The following is a 25,214-nucleotide window of genomic DNA, read 5'->3' on the forward strand; positions in this document are numbered from 1 at the left end:
CTAAAGTGAGACAGTGCCAACCTGCAACAAGATTGAATTGACTACATATCAAATATTGATTTTCATACACAATATGTATTTTGTGTGTCTAATAATTAGACATTTTGCCATTTCTTTGTCAGTTGTTACTTTCTAATTCTTCCATCAATTGTTTTGTTTTTAACATCAGACTTTGCTTCACATGTCCTTGTGAGGATTACAGACAATGACTGACCACATTTTTTCTAAATAATATTACATATGTCAAGATGGTTGATCTTTCTAAATAGAAATGATTTACAAAACTATCTTTGTTGTTAAAAACGTAGATATGTTATGTTCAAAAATGAAACCCTGATCAAGTACATCAACAAATAGTTATCTAGTAAGGACCATCTTTATTGAGATACATTTTTTTATTATGCTATGCATAATACATATGCATATTCACCAAGCATCGACTACATGAAAAGTCATTCACGAGCACACAAGTTGTTTCTGCAATCATATCACCAATAATTATAATCACAGCACATCACTAAACAAAAAAGAACCCATTTCAAAATCTATTCTCAAGTATACTGTCAGTTGTACCAAAACAACTCTTTACATAGGAATGCCAGTTAAACACCTCAGTGATCACAGTTGGTCAAATAAACCTCAAATCACTGCAAAAAAATATCTCCATCACCTCCCATATCTGTGCATTTCACGGACGTCATCAACATAATTTGGGCACTACACTCCTGGAGATATTTTAGTATTATTATAAACTATGAATAAATATCATTTTGTTATGCAATTCAAGATACAACCATTACACAAACTAATTCACTCACTAGTGTAATATCATCTGTATGATGACTGTATGACTACCAGCAAGGCATAACTTTGTTGTCATGAGTTCAGTGGCTGGAGTTCCGTTTCTGGAGAACTTTCAGCATGAGCTTGTGAGCATACGTGACCCCAAGACCCAAATCCATTCGGGCATTGACTGCACAAGTCGAAACTGGAAAAGAGAACACCAACAAGAGAGTCATGGTTAGTCTATAGTTTAAAATGGACTATGGCTACTAAATGTCTATCCCTCAACTCTACCAAGACCCATTTGAAATCAGCACTGATCTGTGTACCTGCAGTGTATGAGGCCAATAGCCTGTGGTCCTGTGTGAGATGCCCAGGGTGGAGATGGCATGACGGGCATACACGTCTGACTGCGGTATTAGCCACCCGCCTGCTGATGCTCCATGGGGCGCCACTTGGAAAGGTACCAGACTTTGCACAAAGACTCCCTGACGACCATATTCATGGTGCAAAGCACGGGAAAAGTTGTCAAGGTAAGCCTGAGAAAAAAAAAGAGAAGAATCACAGCCATTTCAGTACAACAAAACAGTAGGCCACAACGCATTTAAAAACATGAACGTTATTAGGATCACACACACACACACACACACACACACCTAATAGGGTGTATGTGTGTGTGTAGAATCTGACCGTAGACGCAGAGAGAGCAGCTTTGCTTGGAGAGGGTCTATAACATGCCCCAGAAGAGATGTTCACTACTGCTCCACGTCTCCTCTCTACCATGCCAGGTAGAACCAGGCGCGTCATCAGTGTGGTGGCAGCAATATTTCTGTTGATTACGTCCCATAACAGGTCTTCAGACAGGCCAGTAAAGTTTGGCGAGTTGCGAAGGGAGTCATCCACACAGTTAACTAGAAAGCCTATGTCTTTGTCCTGCAATGCATCTTTGACAGGCTTGCAAGCTGCATGGCCCTGACTGAAGTCTGCCACAAGCACCATTGTATCCACTCGGTGAGTCTCAGATATGGCCTTGGCTGTGTCACTGACACTGGCACCCTCTTGGCTTATCAGGATGATGCAGATGCCCTGCCTGGCAAGCTCCTCTGCATAGGCTTTCCCTATGGCCTCTGAAGCACCTGCAATACATGGGCATAGAAGACATGATGAGAACCACAACATAAAAACCCTTTATGTGAACTGTGGAATTATTCTCTGTCTATTCTATTGCATTTACCTTACCATAAATGACAGCCCATTCACCAAAACGGCGGCCAAGGCGCGTGCTTGGCATCAGTCGAGGAAGGAAATGCACCCTGACAAAGCTGTAGCAGTCCCGCACGAGGATGACAGCTTTGCTGGCTGTATACAGAGCACCCACAACGGCTAGGGTTTCCACACATGAATTGCATGACCGAGCAATTTCTTTGTACAAAAGCTCAAAACTGTCAACAGCAGCCATAGCAGTCACGGGTTGGTATTTAGCTAGCTAAACTAAAAAAAAAACTACAGACAATGGTTTCCAATCCTAGCCAATCTGTACTACTTATGTACGTCAATAAGCCAGCTAACGTTTTTCTGATTATATACTTGACTTGATACTTAGGACAATTTTGTCTCGTATTATGCCATCTAGGTAAATAGCAGTTCTGACATGTGCAATCTTGAGCTAGTTTGGCTTTTGACAGACGCTCCTTTCCCGGAAGGGATTGTAAACACGGGGACCATGTGACACCTAACACAGGAACGGGATTTAAAGGCACAGTAACACGCATAACGTCTGAAACCCTTTTACAAGTAGTAGCTGTAATTTGCATATCATCATTGTCAATATTAACTTCATAAAAATTCAAACATCCTTAAACATCCTCCACCATTTGTGTTTGTTTGCAACCCTTTTCTCAGCATCATCTTTGCCTGTGACCTTCATCTGCTTTGAATATCCCACAATGCACGAGTGTGAGCTAGCTACCTGTTTCCATAGAAACAGTGGTCGAGCCAAGCTGCAGCAGGTTCGAAATGTTTACAAACTATTCAACTAGCTAACGTTAGCTAGCTATAATGACTAAATACGCTGTACCATATGTAGCTAGTAAGTCTTACACCGTTTATTACAATGTGATACATTTGCAATGGTTTGGGGAAATGTTGAACGAAGTTAGGTCATGCAAAGGACTTTATCTCATTTCCTTCGTAGCTAGCAAGCTAACGTTAGCTACCGTCGTTAGCAAACTATGTTAGCGCCCTAATTGCAGAAATGTCAACAAACACAATCAACTAGCTACATAGCAATACAATGCGTGTACAGGTTTTTAATACAATTACATCGCTTGTCTAACTAGCTAGTTATCGCATTGAAGAAGCGCTATAGTAGCTAGCTAGATAACAAAGTTGGCACATTCTAATCTGAATTCTGCAGATAACGTTACAGTATTTCTGCAGAGAAGAGTGAATCCACATCAAGACCATGTCTCAGTTCTCAGCTGAGGCTGAGGCTGAACTTCAGTCTCTGTTGAGGCAACTTCTAAAAAGCATCAAAGACAGAATCTCTGGTGCACCATCCATTGAATGTGCAGAGGAAATCTTGCTTCATCTGGAGGAGACAGACAAGAACTTCCATAAGTATTCAGAAATAAATTGCTTTCTCGATTGTTCCCATCAAATCTGTAGTAATTTGTGTCCATTTTCATATCATTCTTGTTTATTATTGGTCTCTTTTTTTAGTTATGAATTTGTTAAGTACCTGCGGCAGTATGTGGAAAGCTCTCTGGGAGCAGTCATCGAGGAGGAGACAGAGAGCTGTGCCCGAGGAGAGGGATATGCTGTTGGGTCTGTTCAGGACACCTTGGTCCATGCTGTTACAAGGAAGACTAGAGAATCTGGAGAGTATGTATGGTGTCTTTTTCCAGTGTCCATTAAGCATTCCCATTGAATCGGAGATGACTAACATGACTCGCCACTTATTTCACCGAATATTCCACTGCTTACAGGGGAAGTCTGTATGTGCTTGTATGCTTCACAACGAATACAATCTTGAAGCAGGAGTGTAGACTAGATATGGCATTGCATTCACCCATCACATTTACTTTCTCATGTGTAGATACAAGCAAATGATGCAGACATTGAAGAACACGATGATGGTAGTCGTTGAATCCTTGATTAATAAATTTGAAGAGGACCAACTGAGAAAGGAGGAGATGCACAGGGAGAGCCAACATCAGCAGTCAAACAGCCATTACACAGACAACTGCTCCGACAGTGATTCATCCTTCAATCAGGTAATAGCATGTAAAATAAATAGCCTACAAGTCACTTTTGATGCCCTAATTGAATTTGGTCTGCAACTTTGTGGTCTGCTACTCAGCATTGCTATATAAACGCATGATGTGTTTTAGTTTGTGCTGGCAGAGTTCATATTGATTTATAGGGGGTTTAATCTAGGCCTGGACAAAGTGAGGATCCACCCAACTATCCACTGAATGGCTTTTTATACACTATCAGAACAGTATCATTATACCTTATTAACATATTTATTTTGGTTTGGATATGTAATACTATTAAATGTGTAAATCATTACGTTATAGGCTACATTTGTTTGTGTTGCCTCTGAGTTGCGTTTGTAATCAGTGTAATTTATGCTGTCTAATTTTAGTTTACCAAGCTCAAAAAAGGGAATGTACAGTAATTACACATTAACTACAGTTGCAAATGCTTCCATGTTTCCATACAGAGTTATGCATTTATCAAACAAGAACAGCTGCAAGTTCTTGCTGAAAAGCTTGACCCTAGTAGGCCTAAAGAGGTAAAAGGATTTCAATATGATTTCTATCCTGTATAATTTGCTAGGTTATTACTAGCGGCAGAGATTTAATTGATTGGAGCCAATGTTGTGTGGTCCCTGAGAGTGAAAGTGATGTGTTGTGCAGGTGCGTTGGGAGGCCCTGCAGGCTCTGTGCTGTGCCCCGCCCTCGGATGTGCTAAGCTGTGAGAGTTGGAGTGGCCTGCGCAGGAACCTCTCTGCTGCCTTGGCTGACCCAGACCCTGACCTCAGTGTAAGTCACTGAATAATGCTCACAGAAAGGTTGGCTCCTATGAGTGGAGATAACATGTTCTCAGAGAGATGCCTTTCTTGTTACATTTTGAAAATCATATTAAAGAGCCAACAAAGGAGAATGAATACTGTCATCCTTGTTTTGCTTATACAAGGAAAAGAGCTGGCCAGCTTAGTTTGGCAACTGATGATTTCTAATATATTAACTCAAAGTAAAGTAAGCCTATAGTATATAGGTACACATTGTCGGTATTTCTTGTAGGCATACTTAGAGTAGACATTTGAAACCTCAGATGAATACAAGGTCCATAAATAGAAAAGGATACTCTGATATGGGAATTCACCCCCTAGGGAACTTGTGGTCAACTTTAGTTGTTTTCAGTCTGATGAACATTTGTCACAGTGAAATTGCAACAATTCACATTTGTATGAGTCCTATTTCCCGAAGGTTGTCTGTTTCTCTCCTCAGATTACTCAGTATTATTTTGTTTACTCTCTACTCAGGATAAGGTCCTGCGCTTTTTTGCAAAAACATTCTCCTGTTCGCCACTGAATGTAACAAGGGAGATCTACACCAGTTTAGGTAATTCATTTGTTTTTCCCGTATATGTTTCTGAAATGTAATGTTTAAAAAAAAAATCAAAGTCTGATGTGGATAATACATATTTTGCCTTCTGATAAATAGCCAAAAGTCTGGAGTCTGACTTCCTGTACCATAAATTGAGCCTCCCTACTGGATCAGCGGGGATTGATGTAAACAGACAGGACATTACCCGTCTCCTAAAACAAGTATGCACCCTCTCTAATGGGATACTTGCATGGCAGTTATACCTATATGAAAATGATGTAATTATTACACTTTTTTTTGTTTTTTTTTGCCAGATGCGATTAATGAATGATTTTCAGAAGGAAGTAACAACCTTTTGGATTCGGCACCCAGAGAAGTGAGATGTTTGTTCTATTTTATGAAGTGATCCAAATTAATAGTTTAATCTAGAATTAGATTTAGTATCTTCTTTCTGTCACTAGGTACATGGAGGAGATAATAGAGAGTACTTTCTCCCTCCTGTCCATAAACCCTGAACACGGGTTAGAGCCACAAGGGTCAGAGAAAGCCTTGAAGCCCATGCACCTCATTGCCTTACTGGATATCAAAGCCACCTGGTTTAAGAAGTGGATGGTGAGCACAATGTTAACCTTCTCTAAACACCACAAAAAAAGTATAAGTAGTCAAACCAATTGTCAGTGCTGAGTGAATATGATGTCATTCCTGTCTCTTCCAGCATGGTTACTACAGCAGGACCGTGGTCTTTAGGCTCCTGGAGAGGAAGTACAAGTCTCTGGTGAGTGAGTGATGACTCATCTTTATGGTTCTGTGACAGTGAGGGTGGTGGTAACGTGATTGATGACGAGCTGATGATTGTCCTCCTTCGTGATGATACATTTGTTTCCAGTTTTATTAAGATTAAAGTCTAGATTGCCTTTATAGCTATTGTCTTGCAGTATACAGTTGATGAATGTTGAAGACATTAAACTTTCTATATATCTAGTTATATTCTATTCGCAGGTAGAGTGCTGGAAAATGTATTACCCTCAAACAAATGATTTACTTTACAGGTCTTCAGTTGTATTTTTTCAGTGTTTTCAACATTCCTTTGATGATTGTAATGAGCACTGTTCTATCCCAGATTGTGGCAGCTCTTCAGCAGTGCATTCATTATTATGACTCCTGTGACCCAGTCAGAGATGAGACGGCTGAGGTCATCCACTCTATGGAGCACCAGCACATCGGTAAATTAAACTTTCATCTACACTGGTATTTCTCCATTCTATTCAAATTATATTGTAACCAAGATCTACTGTAGCACAACACCAATAACCAACATGTAGACCTATTTTGTACACTGCTCAAAACAAATGAAGGGAACACTAAAATAACACATCCTAGATCTGAATGAATGAAATATTCTTATTAAATACTTTTTTTCTTTACATAGTTGAATGTGCTGACAACAAAATCACACAAAAACGATCAATGGAAATCAAATTTATCAACCCATGGAGGTCTGGATTTGGAGTCACACTCAAAATTAAAGTGGAAAACCACACTACAGGCTGATCCAACTTTGATGTAATGTCCTTAAAACAAGTCAAAATGAGGCTCAGTAGTGTGTGTGGCCTCCACGTGACTGTATGACCTCCCTACAACGCCTGAGCATGCTACTGATGAGGTGACGGATGGTCTCCTGAGGGATCTCCTCCCAGACCTGGACTAAAGCATCCGCCAACTCCTGGACAGTCTGTGGTGCAACGTGGCGTTGGTGGATGGAGCGAGACATGATGTTCCAGATGTGCTCAATTGGATTCAGGTCTGGGGAACGGGCGGGCCAGTCCATAGCATCAATGCCTTCCTCTTGCAGGAACTGCTGACACACTCCAGCCACATGAGGTCTAGCATTGTCTTGCATTAGGAGGAACCCAGGGCCAACCGCACCAGCATATGGTCTCACAAGGGGTCTGAGGATCTCATCTCGGTACCTAATGGCAGTCAGTCTACCTCTGGCGAGCACATGGAGGGCTGTGCGGCTCCCCAAATAAATGCCACCCCACACCATGACTGACCCACTGTCAAACCGGTCATGTTGGAGGATGTTGCAGGCAGCAGAACGTTCTCCACGGTGTCTCCAGACTGTCACGTCTGCCACATGTGCTCAGTGTGAACCTGCTTTCATCTGTGAAGAGCACAGGGCGCCAGTGGCGAATTTGACAATCTTGGTGTTCTCTGGCAAATGAAAAACGTCCTGCACGGTGTTGGGCTGTAAGCACAACCCCCACCTGTGGACGTCGGGCCCTCATACCACCCTCAGTCTGTTTCTGACCGTTTGAGCAGACACATGCACATTTGTGGCCTGCTGGAGGTCATTTTGCAGGGCTCTGGCAGTGCTCCTCCTGCTCCTCCTTGCACAAAGGCCTCCTACGGCCTCCTCCACGTCTCCTGATGTACTGGCCTGTCTCCTGGTAGCGCCTCCATGCTCTGGACACTACGCTGACAGACACAGCAAAACTTCTTGCCATAGCTCGCATTGATGTGCCATCCTGGATGACCTGCACTACCTGAGTCACTTGTGTGGGTTGTAGACTCCATCTCATGCTACCACTAGAGTGAAAACACCGCCAGCATTCAAAAGTGACCAAAACATCAGCCAGGAAGCATAGGAACTGAGAAGTGGTCTGTGGTCCCCACCTGCAGAACCACTCCTTTATTGGGGGTGTCTTGCTAATTGCCTATAATTTCCACCTGTTGTCTATTCCATTTGCACAACAGCATGTGAAATTTATTGTCAATCAGTGTTGCTTCCTAAGTGGACAGTTTGATTTCACAGAAGTGTGATTGACTTGGAGTTACATTGTGTTGTTTAAGTGTTCCCTTTATTTTTTTGAGCAGTGTATTTGGTTGTTGGAGAACATTTCTAATTATTACACAGGACATTTTAATCATTAGAGGCTAATAGCTTTTTCTTTGGCTTTTCACCTGCTGTACATCCCTTGAGAACTCAATGCAGGCGCCAGGCCCTCCCTCCCAGCTCGCCTCCACCTCTCCCTATTCACCTGGTTCACACGCCTCCTTATCCCACTGAGTGTGGGGTGTTTAGATACTGAATAAGTAAAGTCTTGTTGAGGCGGCCCGTATCTGCAGTTATCAGACACCCGGTGGTTTGTTTTCCTCTGTCTGTGGTCTTACAGTCTGTCCTCCTCCTCTCCAGGCCCGATGGTTCTGCTGCTATCTATCTATCGCCAGGGCCGAGGAGGGCTCCCATGCTTTGAAAGAGATTACCACTGTGTATACTGTGTAGTCTGGGGAAGAGCAGAGGAGCTGCATAGTGAAATACTGTTAGGGATGGTGGGGATGGAGGAAATCACTGACTGGCCAAGCTCAGGGAGTAGAATAGCAAAATGTCTATAACAGCAGCCAGAGTATATTCAAGTCTGGTCTTTTGAGTCTTGAGAAGCCCAGATTATGTATGACCATGTGATATGTATTCATCATTTGGTCCATGATACAAAGAATGACTTGTGTGAACTGGAGCTCACCTGTAATGAATATGTAGGGAGTCAGGAAGCAGGTGTAGAAAGAGAGTTTAATAATAAGACAAGGCAGGTGAACAAACCAGGAGTAGTGTACTGAACGTGAAAAGAAACCAATTCTGCCTGATGACTGAGGCTACTGAAAGCTAAATAAAGGGAAGGTAATCAAGGTGATGATGAAGTCCAGGTGTGGGTAATGATGGGGAGCAGGTGGGGGTAATGATCGGGAGCAAGTGTGGGTAAAGATGGGGAGCGGGTGTGGGTAATGGTGGGAGCGGGTGTGGGTAATGGTGGGGAGCGGGTGTGGGTAATGATGGGGAGCGGGTGTGGGTAATGATGGGGAGCAGGTGGGGGTAAAGATGGGGAGCGGGTGTGGGTAATGGTGGGGAGCGGGTGTGGGTAATGATGGGGAGCGGGTGTGGGTAATGATGGGGAGTGGGTGTGGGTAGTGATGGGGAGCGGGTGTGGGTAATGATGGGGAGCCGGTGTGGGTAATGATTTGGCGCGGGTGTGGGTAATGATGGGGAGCGGGTGTGGGTAATGATGGGGAGCGGGTGTGGGTGATGATGGGGAGCGGGTATGGGTAATGATGGAGAGCGGGTGTGGGTAATGATGGGGAGCGGGTGTGGGTAATGATGGGGAGCGGGTGTGGGTAATGATGGGGAGCGGGTGTGGGTAATGATGGAGAGCGGGTGTGAGTAATGATCGGGAGCGGGTGTGGGTAAGGATGGGGAGCGGGTGTGGGTAATGTTGGATAGCGGGTGTGGGTAAAAGATGGGGAGCGGTGTGGGTAATGATGGAGAGCGGGTGTGGGTAATGATGGGGAGCGGGTGTGGGTAATGATGGATAGCGGGTGTGGGTAATGATGGAGAGCGGGTGTGGGTAATGATGGGGAGCGGGTGTGGGTAATGATGGGGAGGGAGTGTGAGTAATGATGGGGAGCGGGTGTGGGTAATGATGGGGAGCGGGTGTGGGTAATGTTGGAGAGCGGGTGTGGGTAATGATGGGGAGCGGGTGTGGGTAATGATGGGGAGCGGGTGTGGGTAATGATGGGGAGCGGGTGTGGGTAATGATGGAGAGCGGGTGTGGGTAATGATGGGGAGTGGGTATGGGTAATGATGGAGAGCGGGTGTGGGTAATGATGGGGAGCGGGTGTGGGTAATGATGGGGAGCAGGTGTTGGTAATGATGGAGAGCGGGTGTGGGTAATGATGGAGAGCGGGTGTGGGTAATGATGGAGAGCGGGTGTGGGTAATAATGGAGAGCGGGTGTGGGTAATGATGGAGAGCGGGTGTGGGTAATGATGGAGAGCGGGTGTGGGTAATGATGGGGGGCGGGTGTGGGTAATGATGGAGGGCGGGTGTGGGTAATGATGGGGAGCGGGTGTGGGTAATGATGGAGAGCGGGTGTGGGTAATGATGGAGAGCGGGTGTGGGTAATGATGGAGAGCGGGTGTGGGTAATGATGGGGAGCGGGTGTGGGTAATGATGGAGAGCGGGTGTGGGTAATGATGGAGAGCGGGTGTGGGTAATGATGGAGAGCGGGTGTGGGTAATGATGGAGAGCGGGTGTGGGCAATGATGGGGAGCGGGTGTGGGTAATGATGGAGAGCGGGTGTGGGTAATGATGGAGAGCGGGTGTGGGTAATGATGGAGAGCGGGTGTGGGTAATGATGGGGAGCGGGTGTGGGTAATGATGGAGAGCGGGTGTGGGTAATGATGGTTGCCAGGACCGGTGATTAGTAGACCGGCGATGTCAAGCCCTGGACATGGGGAGCGGGTGTAGGCGGGACAACACCATGATTGTGCTAAACAACTAATTGTAAGCTATGTAGGAGGTAATTAGGTAAGGAAGACTGGGGTTGTAGAAGTGCAGAAATGATTTAAGCATCCCTTAGGCTTTTTGAAAAAAACTTTTCCTAAGCCTGTATTCTATTTCAGACTAGCTTCTCTCTCCTTTCCCAATGCTATATCCACTGAGACCTAAGAATGGCCCACTATTTCTCTCCCATACGCTGTTTCTCCTGAATACAGTGCCGTTGATATTTCGTACAGCCTCATATATAGAATGGAAGGCCTAATAAAAAAGATGCCTAATGTCTCTCTCCCTTATAGTTCTCCTTAAAACAGAGCGTGCCTCGTGTTGTCTTCTGTGGGGCAGCTCTGCCGTAGAGTGAGGCTGCGTTCTTGACCTTGCATTGGATGAACACAGATAAACTGACCCCGTTGTCAGTGATTGTGCAAAAGGCTTTTTTTGTCCCTTGTTTGAACCTGTATTATCAGTACTGTTTTTTTGTTTCAGCATATGCTAAAATATAGGTTGGTGAAGAAATTGTATTATGTTTCATATCAAATTACATCAGCATGCTATTTGTTACATGTCGTGAATGGAGTTTCACCTGAATAAATGTTAAAGGGGTTTAGACAGCATGTTATCTCTTTTGTTCCCACTGTTGAAGCATAATCTTGTTTCTGTCCAGGCACTGCTCAAAGGACTCTCTACACTACCAAGGAGCTGGAATATATGTATTTCGTTCACTCATTATGTGTGCTTGGAAGGCTTCTCATGTACACTAATGGGAGAAAGCTCTTTCCCGTCACAGTGTGGAAACGCAAAGGTATGAACATAAGTGAATACTTTTTTTTAAACTGGAAAAAAAAGCGTAGTTTGACAGTTTTTTCACAGAAGTTGCTTTGACCCCCATCCTGGAGGAAGAGCTGTTGCATTACTCTCGGTTGCCACCCTAACTGTCTGATACATGTGTCATTTTCTTACAGATCCAGTCAGTCTGACAGACTTGCTTGTCATTCTGATTAGCATCATGTACCAACACCCCAAGCCTCCTCACAGTGACTCATCACATGCAGGTGTGGTTCACGTTGCCTCTCCCATCCCTTGGCTCACTATCCAGCCTTCTTTTACACATGCTTCCCACCCTCTCATTAAGATGATGACTCAACTATGCAAGAAGGTGTAACAACAGATGAGTTGTTCCACGAAATGAGTGCCTTTTGCATCCCTTTGATATTTCAAGTAGAAATATTGCATTTAAAAGCAAGTTATATTAATGGACATGCCCTTTAATATAGACCACATGGAGAATTCAATACATCAGATTTTTATAATGACTGAAGTCTGGCTAAAGTCCCAAAATGCAGCATTTTGATATGTCCCCCGATGCACCCTTTGTGACTTCTAGGAATACTTTTTTTCCCCCACCTTCATCGGCCCTAGTTCTTTTGCTGCTTTGACAAAGTAATTTCCAAGTAGTATTATTTATTTTGTCGTTCACGTCTGTCTGTCCCTCATTTTAAGGGCAACCCTGTTACGTGAACTGAACTCTTGTTTTAATGTGGTGAAAGTATTTATTGTTAAATATATATTTTAAAATAACATTGAACATATAATCCTGACACCACAGTGTAAAAGCAGCTGAGCTGGTTCTATGTTTTTTGTGTGTCTGTATTCTGGTATTTTGTGGTTGAAAAGTGAGAGGGTCAAACATAACTTGTCAACCCTTGCTACCCATAGATAGACAAGCTAGGAATGTTTTAACAATGAAGCCATTTTTGTGAAGCTTTCTTTCAATTGCCCCTCCCTGTTGCCCACAGCAAACTTCCAATTCCCCTGTCATAAGGGGATTTATGGCTGTTCTCACCTCGAGAGATGGGAAACTGTGTTTTTTAAGATTTAGTTATTTGTGACAGAATGTAAAGATGACGTGAAATCTAAGTTTGTTTTTGCCCAAGTTACACTACTCAAAGGCACCCAATTTGGAGGAACAACTCAGATACTCCAGTATGTGGCTTAGTTTTTATGACAGCCCTTTATCTTGATATATGTATTCTAGAGTACACCCACTTTGTGTCTGTCAGACCTTTGTCAAGAGGACACTGTGATACTCACTGAGACAAGACATTACATCACTGAGACTCAACTTGTGTTGAGCCGTTATACGCTGAGTGTACTACATATTTTTCTATGATACAGACTGACCTTGTGAATCCAGGTGAAAACTACGATCCCTTATTGATGTCACCTGTTAAATCCACTACAATCAGTGTAGATGAAGTGGAGGAGACGGGATATAGAATCATTTTTAAGCATTGAGACAATTGAGACATGGATTGTGTATGAGTGCCATTCAGAGGGTGAATGCCATTCAGAGGGTGAATGGTAGTAGGTGACAGGCACAACTCAATATTAGGAAGGTGTCCTTAATGTTTTGTATACTCATTGTATATTATCTGTTGGTGACACCAACACCCATTTTATTGCTCCTTCACTTTCATGAGCAACACTACAATACCTTTACCCCAGTTAAATGATCAATAGTAATGTACCTTCCCTGTCAAACAGCATGTCCTTTGCCAGTGCTCCACAGCTAAAGCCACAAACTATAGCTTAAAATTAACATATCTTTCATGGTCTTTGTTCAAATAATGATTACTGATACTTAGGAATTTTCGTTGCTGTGTCGTAAAATCTTAAACTGAGCTGTCCCGTATGTTTGTGTGGGTGGGTGTATGTGCATGTCTGCATGTGTGTCGTTGCAATTGTGTTTCTAGACACTCTCTCTCCCACCACTCTTGTAATGGAGTTGCTGAGGACCCTGGGTGACCGCACAGAGTGTGCAGTGGAGTGCCTTTACCAAACCCCTGTCATAGAGACACTTCTGGCACCCATCATCACCCTGCTCAAAGGAGAACAGGTCAGTATAAAGCAGATCAGCATAAAGCAGGTCAGTCTAAAACAGGTCAGCAAAAGCAGATCAGCATAAAGCAGGTCAGTAAAAACAGATCAGCATAAAGCAGGTCAGTATAAAACAGGTCAGCGTAAAGCAGGTCAGCATAAAGCAGGTCACCATAAAGCATCTGTTACATTTTAGGTTACTTGGTACAGTATCACTAAATAACTACAGTAAAATAATACAATCTCTCAGCTCTAATGGTTATAAACCTGCATTTATTCAATATATGTAATGCAGTGTAAGCTGGGGAAAATCCAAGTGTTTATTTATACAATATTTCAGTTCTATATACAAATGAATGAACCAACATCCCCAGCATGATGTTTATTAGTATTGTAGAAATGTGTTGATGGTATGTGGAAAGTTAGTTGCATTTGCACTGTATGAGTTGTCTGTGTTATTTTGCATTAATTCTGCAATGTGCCCAAAGCCATTTCAATTAAGTGTTTTGTGTCACAGGCTAAATTAAACTCCCCAGAAACTTCATTGATTCATATAGCAGACACTCTCGCAAGAATTGCCACCACTGAGCGAGGATTATCACTTTTCTTATATGAAAGAAATCTAGTTTCTGGTGAGGGGGAAGGGTAAGTAAAAAACGTATTTTATACACAGGGTACTTATTCATTGTTTATTATTATGAATATTGCACTTTCAGCATCTTAAGTGTACTAAAAAAGTATGACAATTTTTCTCGTGTACTTACAGAGCACAACAATTTATGTTGGATTGTTAATCCTTATACATCAAACATTTGAATGGTATACCAGTATGAGTGACGGCTCATGTAATCGATCAGGGTGTTTTATTTGTGGTCTAGTATTTCAGCTGCCCATGTAATCGTTCAGTTCACCCAGAGGCTCCTGGCTAAAGAGCTGCCATTGTTACGGAATGCAGAGACATCCTATGGCGTGAGCGGGGCCTTTATCTTCGTGTGTCGGCAGATGTACAACACATGTGAAGGACTGCAGGTGCTCAGGCCCTATGGCCTGCATGAGTGCATCGCTGCAGCTTGGAAAAAGGTATGTTTTTACTCTACTGAAAAGGAAGCAATTTTCCATCATACTAATCAATTCTAAATGTATTGGTCGCGTACACAGTTTAGCAGATGTTATAGTTGGTGCAGCGAAATGCTTATGTTACTAGCTCCTAACAATGCAGTAAAATGTCAAACAGGTACACAAATAATCAATTAAAAATAGAAAGAACAAGAAATCAAGAAATAATGGAACAAATCCAATTAACAACCCAAATAGCACTTTAACAGTAATCCTGATGCAATCTATACGTATCTATCTGTACTCCAGCACTTTGGATTTGAAATGATACAATGACTATGAGGTTAAAGTGCAGACTGTCAGCTTTAGTTACTGCACTTTTTGTACATACAGTGGTTCTTCTTTTAAAAGTTGCTGCGTACTGCAGCACAGCTTGCGGGGTGCCGCAGAATTCTATGGCACGTTATTTAAATGTCAGCCGTTGTTGCCAGAATGATGCAATTTACCACAATCTGCCACCATCTACCACAAATGGTCACGGCATAAGCTCAAAACTTTTAAAGGGAGAACCACTGTAGTAGTCCCACCGTTTTAGGGGACCAAAAGTATTGGGACAAAAGTACTTCCACTGAGATGTAACATCACTGAGACTCAACTTGTGTTGAGCCATTAAACACTGAGTGTACAAAACATTAAGGACACCTGCTCTTTCCATGCCATAGACTGACCAGGTGAATTCAGGTGAAAGATATGATCACTTATTGATGTCACCTGTTAAATCCACTTCAATCAGTGTAGATGAAGGGGAGAAGGCAGGTTAAAGAAGGATTTTTAAGCCTTGAGACAATTGAGACATGGATTGTGTATATGTGTCATTCAGAGGGTGAATTGTCAAGACTAATGCCTTAGAATGGGTTATGGTAGTAGGTGCCTGGCGCACACATTTGAGTTAGTCAAGAACTGCCACGCTGCTGGGTTTTTCACACTCAAAAGTGTCCCGTGTGTTTCACGAATGGTCCACCACCCGAAAGACATCCAGCCAACTTGACACAACAGTGGGAAGCATTGTAGTCAACATGGGCCAGCATCCCTGTGGAACGCTTTCGACAGCTTGTAGAGTCCATGACCCCGACGAATTGAGGCTGTTTTGAGTGCAACTCAATATTAGGAAGTTGTTCCTAATGTTTTGTACACTCAGTGTATACTATATATATATATATATATATATATAAGGTTACATAAGCAAGATCTTTAACTTATCCTAAGACACTCCCAGTGTATCAGCAGTTTTACTAGTTTGATTACTCATTTGCCAGCAAGCAGGTATGATATGCTGTTTGCTTTTATGAGCCATTGTCTACGCCTTTATCAATAGGAATTCTAAGTAATCCTTATCCCACATTCAGATACCAACAAACTCCACCCTCCTAAAATGTTCTCATAAACATAACATGTGAAATACAGTATTAACTATTGTACTTGGTGGGGGGGGGGGGGGGGGGGGGAGACATCAGAAAAATACTATTTTACCTGTTTAGTCAAATGTCAGAAAGTTAAAGTTCCTGCAGCCCTATAAAATGTTTGGAGTCATTAAATGACCAAGAATGCTGGAGGTTACCGAAAACCATACTTTACGATGGACAAGCTGTATTTTGTTGATCTGTAAACCTCCAGCATCCGTGGTGTCTTAAAAATCGAACAAAATTGTATTTGTCACATGCCCCGAATACAACAGGTGTAGGCTTGACCATGAAATGCTTTCTTACGAGCCCTTCCAATGATGCAGAGATTTATAATAAAAAGAAAAATAGTAATACAAGAGGAATAAAATACACAAGAATGGAGCAATATACAGGGCAATTACCAGATCAATGTGCAGAGAGATGTATGAGGTACAGTGCCTTGCGAAAGTATTCGGCCCCCTTGAACTTTGCGACCTTTTGCCACATTTCAGGCTTCAAACATAAAGATATAAAACTGTATTTTTTTGTGAAGAATCAACAACAAGTGGGACACAATCATGAAGTGGAACGACATTTATTGGATATTTCAAACTTTTTTAACAAATCAAAAACTGAAAAATTGGGCGTGCAAAATTATTCAGCCCCCTTAAGTTAATACTTTGTAGCGCCACCTTTTGCTGCGATTACAGCTGTAAGTCGCTTGGGTTATATCTTTATCAGTTTTGCACATCGAGAGACTGACATTTTTTCCCATTCCTCCTTGCAAAACAGCTCGAGCTCAGTGAGGTTGGATGGAGAGCATTTGTGAACAGCAGTTTTCAGTTCTTTCCACAGATTCTCGATTGGATTCAGGTCTGGACTTTGACTTGGCCATTCTAACACCTGGATATGTTTATTTTTGAACCATTCCATTGTAGATTTTGCTTTATGTTTTGGATCATTGTCTTGTTGGAAGACAAATCTCCGTCCCAGTCTCAGGTCTTTTGCAGACTCCATCAGGTTTTCTTCCAGAATGGTCCTGTATTTGGCTCCATCCATCTTCCCATCAATTTTAACCATCTTCCCTGTCCCTGCTGAAGAAAAGCAGGCCCAAACCATGATGCTGCCACCACCATGTTTGACAGTGGGGATGGTGTCTTCAGCTGTGTTGCTTTTACGCCAAACATAACGTTTTGCATTGTTGCCAAAAAGTTCAATTTTGGTTTCATCTGACCAGAGCACCTTCTTCCACATGTTTGGTGTGTCTCCCAGGTGGCTTGTGGCAAACTTTAAACAACACTTTTTATGGATATCTTTAAGAAATGGCTTTCTTCTTGCCACTCTTCCATAAAGGTCAGATTTGTGCAATATACGACTGATTGTTGTCCTATGGACAGAGTCTCCCACCTCAGCTGTAGATCTCTGCAGTTCATCCAGAGTGATCATGGGCCTCTTGGCTGCATCTCTGATCAGTCTTGAGCTGAAAATTTAGAGGGACGACCAGGTCTTGGTAGATTTGCAGTGGTCTAATACTCCTTCCATTTCAATATTATCGCTTGCACAGTGCTCCTTAGGATGTTTAAAGCTTGGGAAATATTTTTGTATCCAAATCCGGCTTTAAACTTCTTCACAACAGTATCTCGGACCTGCCTGGTGTGTTCCTTGTTCTTCATGATGCTCTCTGCGCTTTTAACGGACCTCTGAGACTATCACAGTGCAGGTGCATTCATACGGAGACTTGATTACACACAGGTAGATTGTATTTATCATCATTAGTCATTTAGGTCAACATTGGATCATTCAGAGATCCTCACTGAACTTCTGGTGAGAGTTTGCTGCACTGAAAGTAAAGGGGCTGAATAATTTTGCACGCCCAATTTTTCAGTTTTGGATTTGTTAAAAAAGTTTGAAATATCCAATAAATGTTGTTCCACTTCATGATTGTGTCCCACTTGTTGTTGATTCTTCACAAAAAAATACAGTTTTATATCTTTATGTTTGAAGCCTGAAATGTGGCAAAAGGTCGCAAAGTTCAAGGGGGCCGAATACTTTCGCAAGGCACTGTAGATACTGTACTTTATCTATATGAAGGCAGGGTAAAGAGACTAGGCATCAGGATAGATAATAATAAGAGTAAACTAAAGAACAGAGTAGCGTCAGTATATGATGAGAGTAAAAGTGTGTGTGAATGTGTGTATATGTTATGTTCATATGCGTGTGTGTATGTGTGTCGAAGGTAAGCGTGTGTGTGTGCGTATGTAGTGTATGTGTGTGGGTTTTCTGTGTGTGTGTGTGTCAGTGAGTGTATCTGTGTGTGTGTGTGTGTGTGTGTGTGTGTGTGTGTGTAGTCTTGTGAGTGCGCATAGAGTCAGTGCAAGAGAGGGTCAGTGCATATAGTCCAGGTAACCATTAGGTAACTATTTAGTTGTCTTATGGCTTGGGGGTAGAAATGGTCTCGGAGCCTGTTGGTCCGAGAGCTGATACTCCAGTACCGTTTGCCGGACGGTAGCTGAGTGAACAGTCTGTGGCTGGAGACTTCAGCAATTTTTATGGCCTTCCTCTGACACGTCCTGAATGGCAGCTGTCCGCACCACCCTCTGTAGCGCTTTGCAGTCGAGGGTGGTGCATTTGCCACACCAAGCGGTGATGCAACCAGTCAAGATGCTCTCCATGGTGCGACTTGTTGAGGCCCATGACATATCTGACCCCTCCCTGTAGGCTGTCTCATCGTCGTCGGTGATCAGGCCTACCACCGGAGTGTCGTCAGCATACTTGATGATGGTGTTGGAGTCGTGGGTGGCTACACAGTCGAGGGTGAACATGGAGTACAGGAGGGGACTAAGCAAACACCCTTGAGGGTCCCCCGTGTTGAGGGTCAGTGTGGCGGAGGTGTTGTTGCCTACCCTCACCACCGAACAGTTACAGAGGGTGGTGTTCAGTCCCAGGGTCCACAGCTTGGTGATGGACAATGATGTTGAACGCTGAGCTGTAGTTTATGAACAGCATTTTCAAATAGTTATTTCCCCTTTTGTCCAGGTTGGGAGAGGACAGTGTGAAGTGCAACTGAGATTGTGTCATCTGTGGATCTGCTGGGCGGTATGCTAATTGGAGTGGGTCCAGGGTATCTGGGATGATGGTGTGATGTGTCTCATGACCAGCCTTTCAAAGCACTTCATAATGACAGCTGGCAGGTTACCTTGGAATTCTTGGGAACAGAGACAATGGTGGTCAGCTTGAAACATGTTGGGATTACACACTTGCCAGCTGGTCTGTGCATGCTTTGAGAACGCGTCCTGGTGTTCCGTCTGGCGGCCTTGCGAGTGTTAAACAATTCTCAATTAGAGCTTGTCAACTACCCTCACAAACCCCAGAACAAAACTTTGCCTTCACAATAGCACCTCCACAAACCAAATTTCATGAAAGTTTAAACAAAACCATATTGTCTAAGGCCATTGTTTTGTGATGGGTGTTGCATATCAGGCAGGCAGCTACAGGAGACAGATAACTTTCTACACTGCTAATAATGGATCCCTGTGAGCCCTGTGCCTCTATGGAGGAAGGTATAAAGAGCCTCTAACATGACTGCTGAACTCCTCATTGTTGAAGTTCAGTGTACGGGTTCAGGGGAGAAAAACAAAGGCTCAAGCTGAAGGTTTCTTTTCTCTCTCACAGACAAGCTCCCTGTCAGAAAGAGTTCCCACCCCGGTTCCCGGAGCCATCCCCGGCACATCCTCTCAGGAGCTGCAGAATGTGTAAGTTTCTTTGTGTCTCCCCCTGCAGGCAAACAGCATCTATTATAATTATGTTGTGATTTTATTTTCAGTCACCCCTCTAGCATGTTGTTAGGAAGGATAAATAAGATGGAAAATAATGAGTCTTCCCATCAATCATTCCTTCTGCTGTCTGTTCACACAGAGTGGTTTGGGAGGAGACTTTGCTGGACAACCTGCTGAACTTCGCTGCCACACCGAAAGGCCTGCTGCTCCTCCAGCAGACTGGAGCCATCAATGAGTGTGTCACCTACATGTTCTCCAGGTTTACCAAGAAACTACAGGTATGGAGAGAAAACACCATGGTAGGGATGAATAGGCTAAATCGAGTCCACTACCCTACTTAGTATTTATATACAGTATACAGTTGAAGTCGGAAGTTTACATACACCTTAGCCAAATATATTTAAACTCAGTTTTACACAATTCCTGACATTTAATCCTAGTAAAAATTCCCTGTGTTAGGTCAGTTATGATGACCACTTTATTTTAAGATTGTGAAATGTCAGAATAAGAGTAGGGAAAATTATTTATTTAAGCTTTTATTTCCACATTCACAGTGGGTCAGAAGTATACATACACTCAATTAGTATTTGGTAGTATTGCCTTTAAATTGTTTAACTTGGGTCAAACATTTCAGGTAGCCTTCCACAAACTTCCCACAATAAGTTGGGTAATTTTCCTGCCTCATGATGTTATATTTTGTGAAGTGAACCAGTCCCTCCTGCAGCAATGCACCCCCACAACATGATGCTGCCACCCCCGTGCTTCACGGTTGGGATGGTGTTCTTCGGCTTGCAAGCTTTCCCTTTTTCCTCCAAACATAACGATGGTCATTATGGCCAAACAGTTCTATTTTGTTTCATCAAACCAGAGGACATTTCTCCAAAAAGTACGATCTTTGTTCTCATGTGCAGTTGCAAACCGTAGTTTGGCTTTTTTTATGGCAGTTTTGGAGCAGTGGCTTCTTCCTTGCTGAGTGACCTTTCAGGTTATGTCGATATAGGACTCGTTTTACTGTGGATATAGATACTTTTGTACCTGTTTCCTCCCACATCTTCACAAGGTCTTTTGCTGTTGTTCTGGGATTGATTTGCACTTTTCGCACCGAATTACGTTCATCTCTAGGAGACAGAACGCGTCTCCTTCCTGAGCGGTATGACGGCTGCGTGGTCCCATGGAGTTTATACTTGCGTACTATTGTTTGTACAGATGAACGTGGTACCTTCAGGCGTTTGGAAATTACTCCCAAGGATGATTTCATTAGATTTTTCCATGTCAAGCAAAGAGGCTCTAAGTTTGAAGGTAGGCCTTGAAATACATCCACTGGTACTCCTCCAATTGACTCAAATGATGTCAATTAGCCTATCAGAAGCTTATAGAGCCATGACATAATTTTCTGTAATTTTCCAAGCTGTTTAAAGGCACAGTCAACTTAGTGTGTTCTGACCCACTGGAATTATGATACAGTGAATTTTAAGTGAAATAATCTGTCTGTAAACAATTGTTGGAAAAATGACTTGTGTCATGCACAAAGTAGATGTCCTAACCGACTTGCCAAAACTGGTTTGTTAACAAGAAATTTGTGGAGTGGTTGAAAAACGAGTTTTAATGACTCCAACCTAAGTGTATGTAAACTTCTGATTTCAACTGTACATACAGTGCCTTGCGAAAGTATTCGGCCCCCTTGAACTTTGCGACCTTTTGCCACATTTCAGGCTTCAAACATATAGATATAAAACTGTATTTTTTTGTGAAGAATCAACAACAAGTGGGACACAATCATGAAGTGGAACGACATTTATTGGATGTTTCAAACTTTTTTAACAAATCAAAAACTGAAAAATTGGGCGTGCTAAATTATTCAGCCCCCTTAAGTTAATACTTTGTAGCGCCACCTTTTGCTGCGATTACAGCTGTAAGTCGCTTGGGGTATGTCTCTATCAGTTTTGCACATCGAGAGACTGAATTTTTTTCCCATTCCTCCTTGCAAAACAGCTTGAGCTCAGTGAGGTTGGATGGAGAGCATTTGTGAACAGCAGTTTTCAGTTCTTTCCACAGATTCTCGATTGGATTCAGGTCTGGACTTTGACTTTGCCATTCTAACACCTGGATATGTTTATTTTTGAACCATTCCATTGTAGATTTTGCTTTATGTTTTGGATCATTGTCTTGTTGGAAGACAAATCTCCGTCCCAGTCTCAGGTCTTTTGCAGACTCCATCAGGTTTTCTTCCAGAATGGTCCTGTGTTTGGCTCCATCCAACTTCCCATCAATTTTAACCATCTTCCCTGTCCCTGCTGAAGAAAAGCAGGCCCAAACCATGATGCTGCCACTACCATGTTTGACAGTGGGGATGGTGTGTTCAGCTGTGTTGCTTTTACGCCAAACATAACGTTTTGCATTGTTGCCAAAAAGTTAAATTTTGGTTTCATCTGACCAGAGCACCTTCTTCCACATGTTTGGTGTGTCTCCCAGGTGGCTTGTGGCAAACTTTAAACAACACTTTTTATGGATATCTTTAAGAAATGGCTTTCTTGCCACTCTTCCAAAAAGGCCAGATTTGTGCAATATACGACTGATTGTTGTCCTATGGACAGAGTCTCCCACCTCAGCTGTAGATCTCTGCAGTTCATCCAGAGTGATCATGGGCCTCTTGGCTGCATCTCTGATCAGTCTTCTCCTTGTATGAGCTGAAAGTTTAGAGGGACGGCCAGGTCTTGGTAGATTTGCAGTGGTCTGATACTCCTTCCATTTCAATATTATCGCTTGCACAGTGCTCCTTGGGATGTTTAAATCTTTTTGTATCCAAATCCGGCTTTAAACTTCTTTACAACAGTATCTCGGACCTGCCTGGTGTGTTCCTTGTTCTTCATGATGCTCTCTGCGCTTTTAACGGACCTCTGAGACTATCACAGTGCAGGTGCATTTATACGGAGACTTGATTACACACAGGTGGAATGTATTTATCATCATTAGTCATTTAGGTCAACATTGGATCATTCAGAGATCCTCACTGAACTTCTGGAGAGAGTTTGCTGCACTGAAAGTAAAGGGGCTGAATAATTTTGCACGCCCAATTTTTCAGTTTTTGATTTGTTAAAAAAGTTTGAAATATCCAATAAATGTTGTTCCACTTCATGATTGTGTCCCACTTGTTGTTGATTCTTCACAAAAAAATACAGTTTTATATCTTTATGTTTGAAGCCTGAAATATGGCAAAAGGTCGCAAAGTTCAAGGGGGCCGAATACTTTCGCAATGCACTGTATGCTGGTACCGCTACACTGAATTTGAAGTATTAATGTCTTTTTATGTAGCCTTACTGCCCAATGTATACATCATGTACTGCAAACCTGGGCACAATTCCCTGCTGACTTAATTGACTAGAATTGTTAACATGCACTTCTTAATTACCTTCCTTGTTTTGCGTACATTTTGCTCCAGATTGTAATTAAGCTAATCTATTTTTAATTTGCGCCATTGTTTTGTAATTAGTTAAGAATCTTTACACATGAAATCACTTTGTATTTACATTTATACATGTTTTAAATCTTGCAATTCAGATTTTAGTCCTATCTGTAGTTAATAATGCTCATTACTTTGATTCATCCACAATATTGGTGAAAATGTGCTTGGTATCTGAGGCTTAAATTCTGTAGGTCTTTCTTGCGTTTTCCACTTGTTGTTTTACTTTCATCTTTATTTTCGATCAATTGTTTGAGCTAGTGATTTACATCAAATCAATTAACAGAAATACGGTGTATTTATACATCTGAGTGCCATTTCGATAACCCAGAGGATAGAGCCATGCCTCTGGCCTAACTAATGTGTTCCCATTTTCAGAATAAACTAATATTCTTCACACAAAGACATGCACACACAAACACTTTTTTGATTATGCAAGATAGTAAATAGCTTTTGGCTAATAGCAATCATGGGCTATTCTCAAATCTGTGAAAACGCTTTCCTCCAGGTCAGCCGATGTGAGAAGTTTGGCTATGGTGTGATGGTAACACAGGTAGCAGCAACAGCCCCCGGTGTGGTGGCTTTACACAGTTCTGGTACAGTAATACTACTAGTAAAACAGAGCATATTGTTATATAGTGTTAACACATGAGTTACCCCTCAGTATGTCCTGGCAGGTTTTGTGCAGGCCTTAGTGGTGGAGATATGGTCGGTCCTGGAGTGTGGGAGAGAGGATGTCAGGGTCGTTCACCCCAAGTCCACCCCCATGGACCCCATTGACAGGAGCTGTCTGAAGGTAAATGATTTTGCTCAGATCTTTACAGTGCCGTGTGCTTCAACGTCCATGGTTTCCTCATGCAGCCTCCTGAGGATAATCAGCAGGACAACTCAGCCTTGGTATTCACAGTCAGCCTTTCTTGGCCATCAGGTCAGAGAGAGGACTTACTACAGAGAGTGCTCATGAACAGGATGGATGGTTTATTTTAGTGAGCAGTGCTCTGATTGACATTGGTGTTATGACTGTGGGCCCTGTTCTGTTAGCTATTCATGGTGGGTGGGTCAAAGGTTGAGTGGTAGGTCTATACCATATTCAGACAGGATAGGAACCAGAATGACAAGAAAGACAATTATGTTTTTGTTTTGCTGCCATTTATCCCCTAAATTAAATAACGGGATCCAACAGATAATAGCCTAGCTCTTGTTTTCGGATGTTTCATTTCAATACGGTCTTTTATATTCACCAATCTACAGGAAGTAATCTACTCAGGTATTCACAGTTGGTGTTCATCAGTTTGAGATGATCTAGCAATATGTCAGTCCTCTGATACACCTCCGCAATACACACTGTCTGGAGCACATGTGAATGTAATTGTCATCCCTTTGATCCTTTTTTATTGAAATGCAGTATAGATCTTTAGACTTATAACGTTCCAACGTTCCATTTTCAGCAAATAAAAAGCTCTTTGAATAAATAGAATGTAGGAAAGAAACAACAAAAATTGCTGCACCCCAACCTTGTCATAAACCCAAACTCATTTCATCTTGACCTTAGCTTTTCAGAACAACCAAATGACTGTATGACTGTTTGATGTATGACTGTTTTGACCCCACCCCTTCCCTTCCCCCCAGTCGTTCCTGTCCTTGGTCAACCTGCTGTCCTCCCCCCATGCCATGTGGGAGCTCCTGGGACAGCAGCCTCTGCCCAACAAGGCTGAGTACAACCTAAGGGAGATGCCCACATCCATTACAGTCAGTCCCGACCCTCACACCCTACCAGGAGAATGCTGGACTTGACATACACTTGTATCTGTTTCCTATGTTGGATATGGTTTTAACATCAGTTTGTTCGGATTATGCTATGCTATTATGCCAT

The 25,214-nt window shown here is 42.6% G+C and overlaps 2 protein-coding genes across 8 annotated transcripts in view; one reads left to right on the top strand and one right to left on the bottom strand.

Annotated features, from left to right (window-relative positions):
* Positions 1-357: 357 nt before the first annotated feature.
* hsdl1 (hydroxysteroid dehydrogenase like 1) lies at positions 358-2,506 on the bottom strand. Its single transcript, XM_021600407.3, has 4 exons — positions 2,023-2,506; positions 1,474-1,919; positions 1,113-1,322; positions 358-988 (listed from the first exon to the last, which is right to left on the bottom strand). Exons 1-4 carry the CDS (start codon positions 2,240-2,242, stop codon positions 917-919), a joined length of 948 nt encoding a protein of 315 aa, XP_021456082.1. The 5' UTR covers positions 2,243-2,506; the 3' UTR covers positions 358-916.
* Positions 2,507-2,562: 56 nt separating this feature from the next.
* Positions 2,563-25,214, top strand: part of tbc1d32 (TBC1 domain family, member 32) — a 41,989-nt gene continuing 19,337 nt past the window's right edge. For 2 of the 7 annotated variants that reach the window (XR_005051474.2, XM_090232741.1), the window contains exons 1-22: positions 2,563-2,792; positions 3,200-3,402; positions 3,505-3,666; positions 3,881-4,058; positions 4,511-4,582; positions 4,707-4,832; positions 5,336-5,414; positions 5,517-5,620; positions 5,714-5,775; positions 5,861-6,011; positions 6,115-6,174; positions 6,520-6,622; positions 11,395-11,532; positions 11,693-11,782; positions 13,484-13,626; positions 14,125-14,252; positions 14,486-14,687; positions 19,778-19,857; positions 20,021-20,159; positions 23,850-23,937; positions 24,019-24,137; positions 24,971-25,090. Coding sequence is in view for 3 of the 7 variants with exons in the window: in XM_090232741.1 (XP_090088867.1) it covers positions 3,248-3,402; positions 3,505-3,666; positions 3,881-4,058; positions 4,511-4,582; positions 4,707-4,832; positions 5,336-5,414; positions 5,517-5,620; positions 5,714-5,775; positions 5,861-6,011; positions 6,115-6,174; positions 6,520-6,622; positions 11,395-11,532; positions 11,693-11,782; positions 13,484-13,626; positions 14,125-14,252; positions 14,486-14,687; positions 19,778-19,857; positions 20,021-20,159; positions 23,850-23,937; positions 24,019-24,137; positions 24,971-25,090 (2,499 nt within the window). In the remaining 4 variants the exon portion in view is untranslated. Of the gene's footprint in view, positions 3,403-3,504; positions 3,667-3,880; positions 4,059-4,510; positions 4,583-4,706; positions 4,833-5,335; positions 5,415-5,516; positions 5,621-5,713; positions 5,776-5,860; positions 6,012-6,114; positions 6,175-6,519; positions 6,623-11,394; positions 11,533-11,692; positions 11,783-13,483; positions 13,627-14,124; positions 14,253-14,485; positions 14,688-19,777; positions 19,858-20,020; positions 20,160-23,849; positions 23,938-24,018; positions 24,138-24,970; positions 25,091-25,214 lie in introns of all 7 variants that reach the window. The other 5 variants (XR_005051476.2, XM_090232740.1, XR_005051475.2 and 2 more) reach the window with 3 other exon arrangements.

Source organism: Oncorhynchus mykiss, chromosome 4, assembly GCF_057628025.1.
Source record: "Oncorhynchus mykiss isolate SJ-2025 chromosome 4, ASM5762802v1, whole genome shotgun sequence".
NCBI classification, from domain to species: domain Eukaryota; kingdom Metazoa; phylum Chordata; class Actinopteri; order Salmoniformes; family Salmonidae; genus Oncorhynchus; species Oncorhynchus mykiss.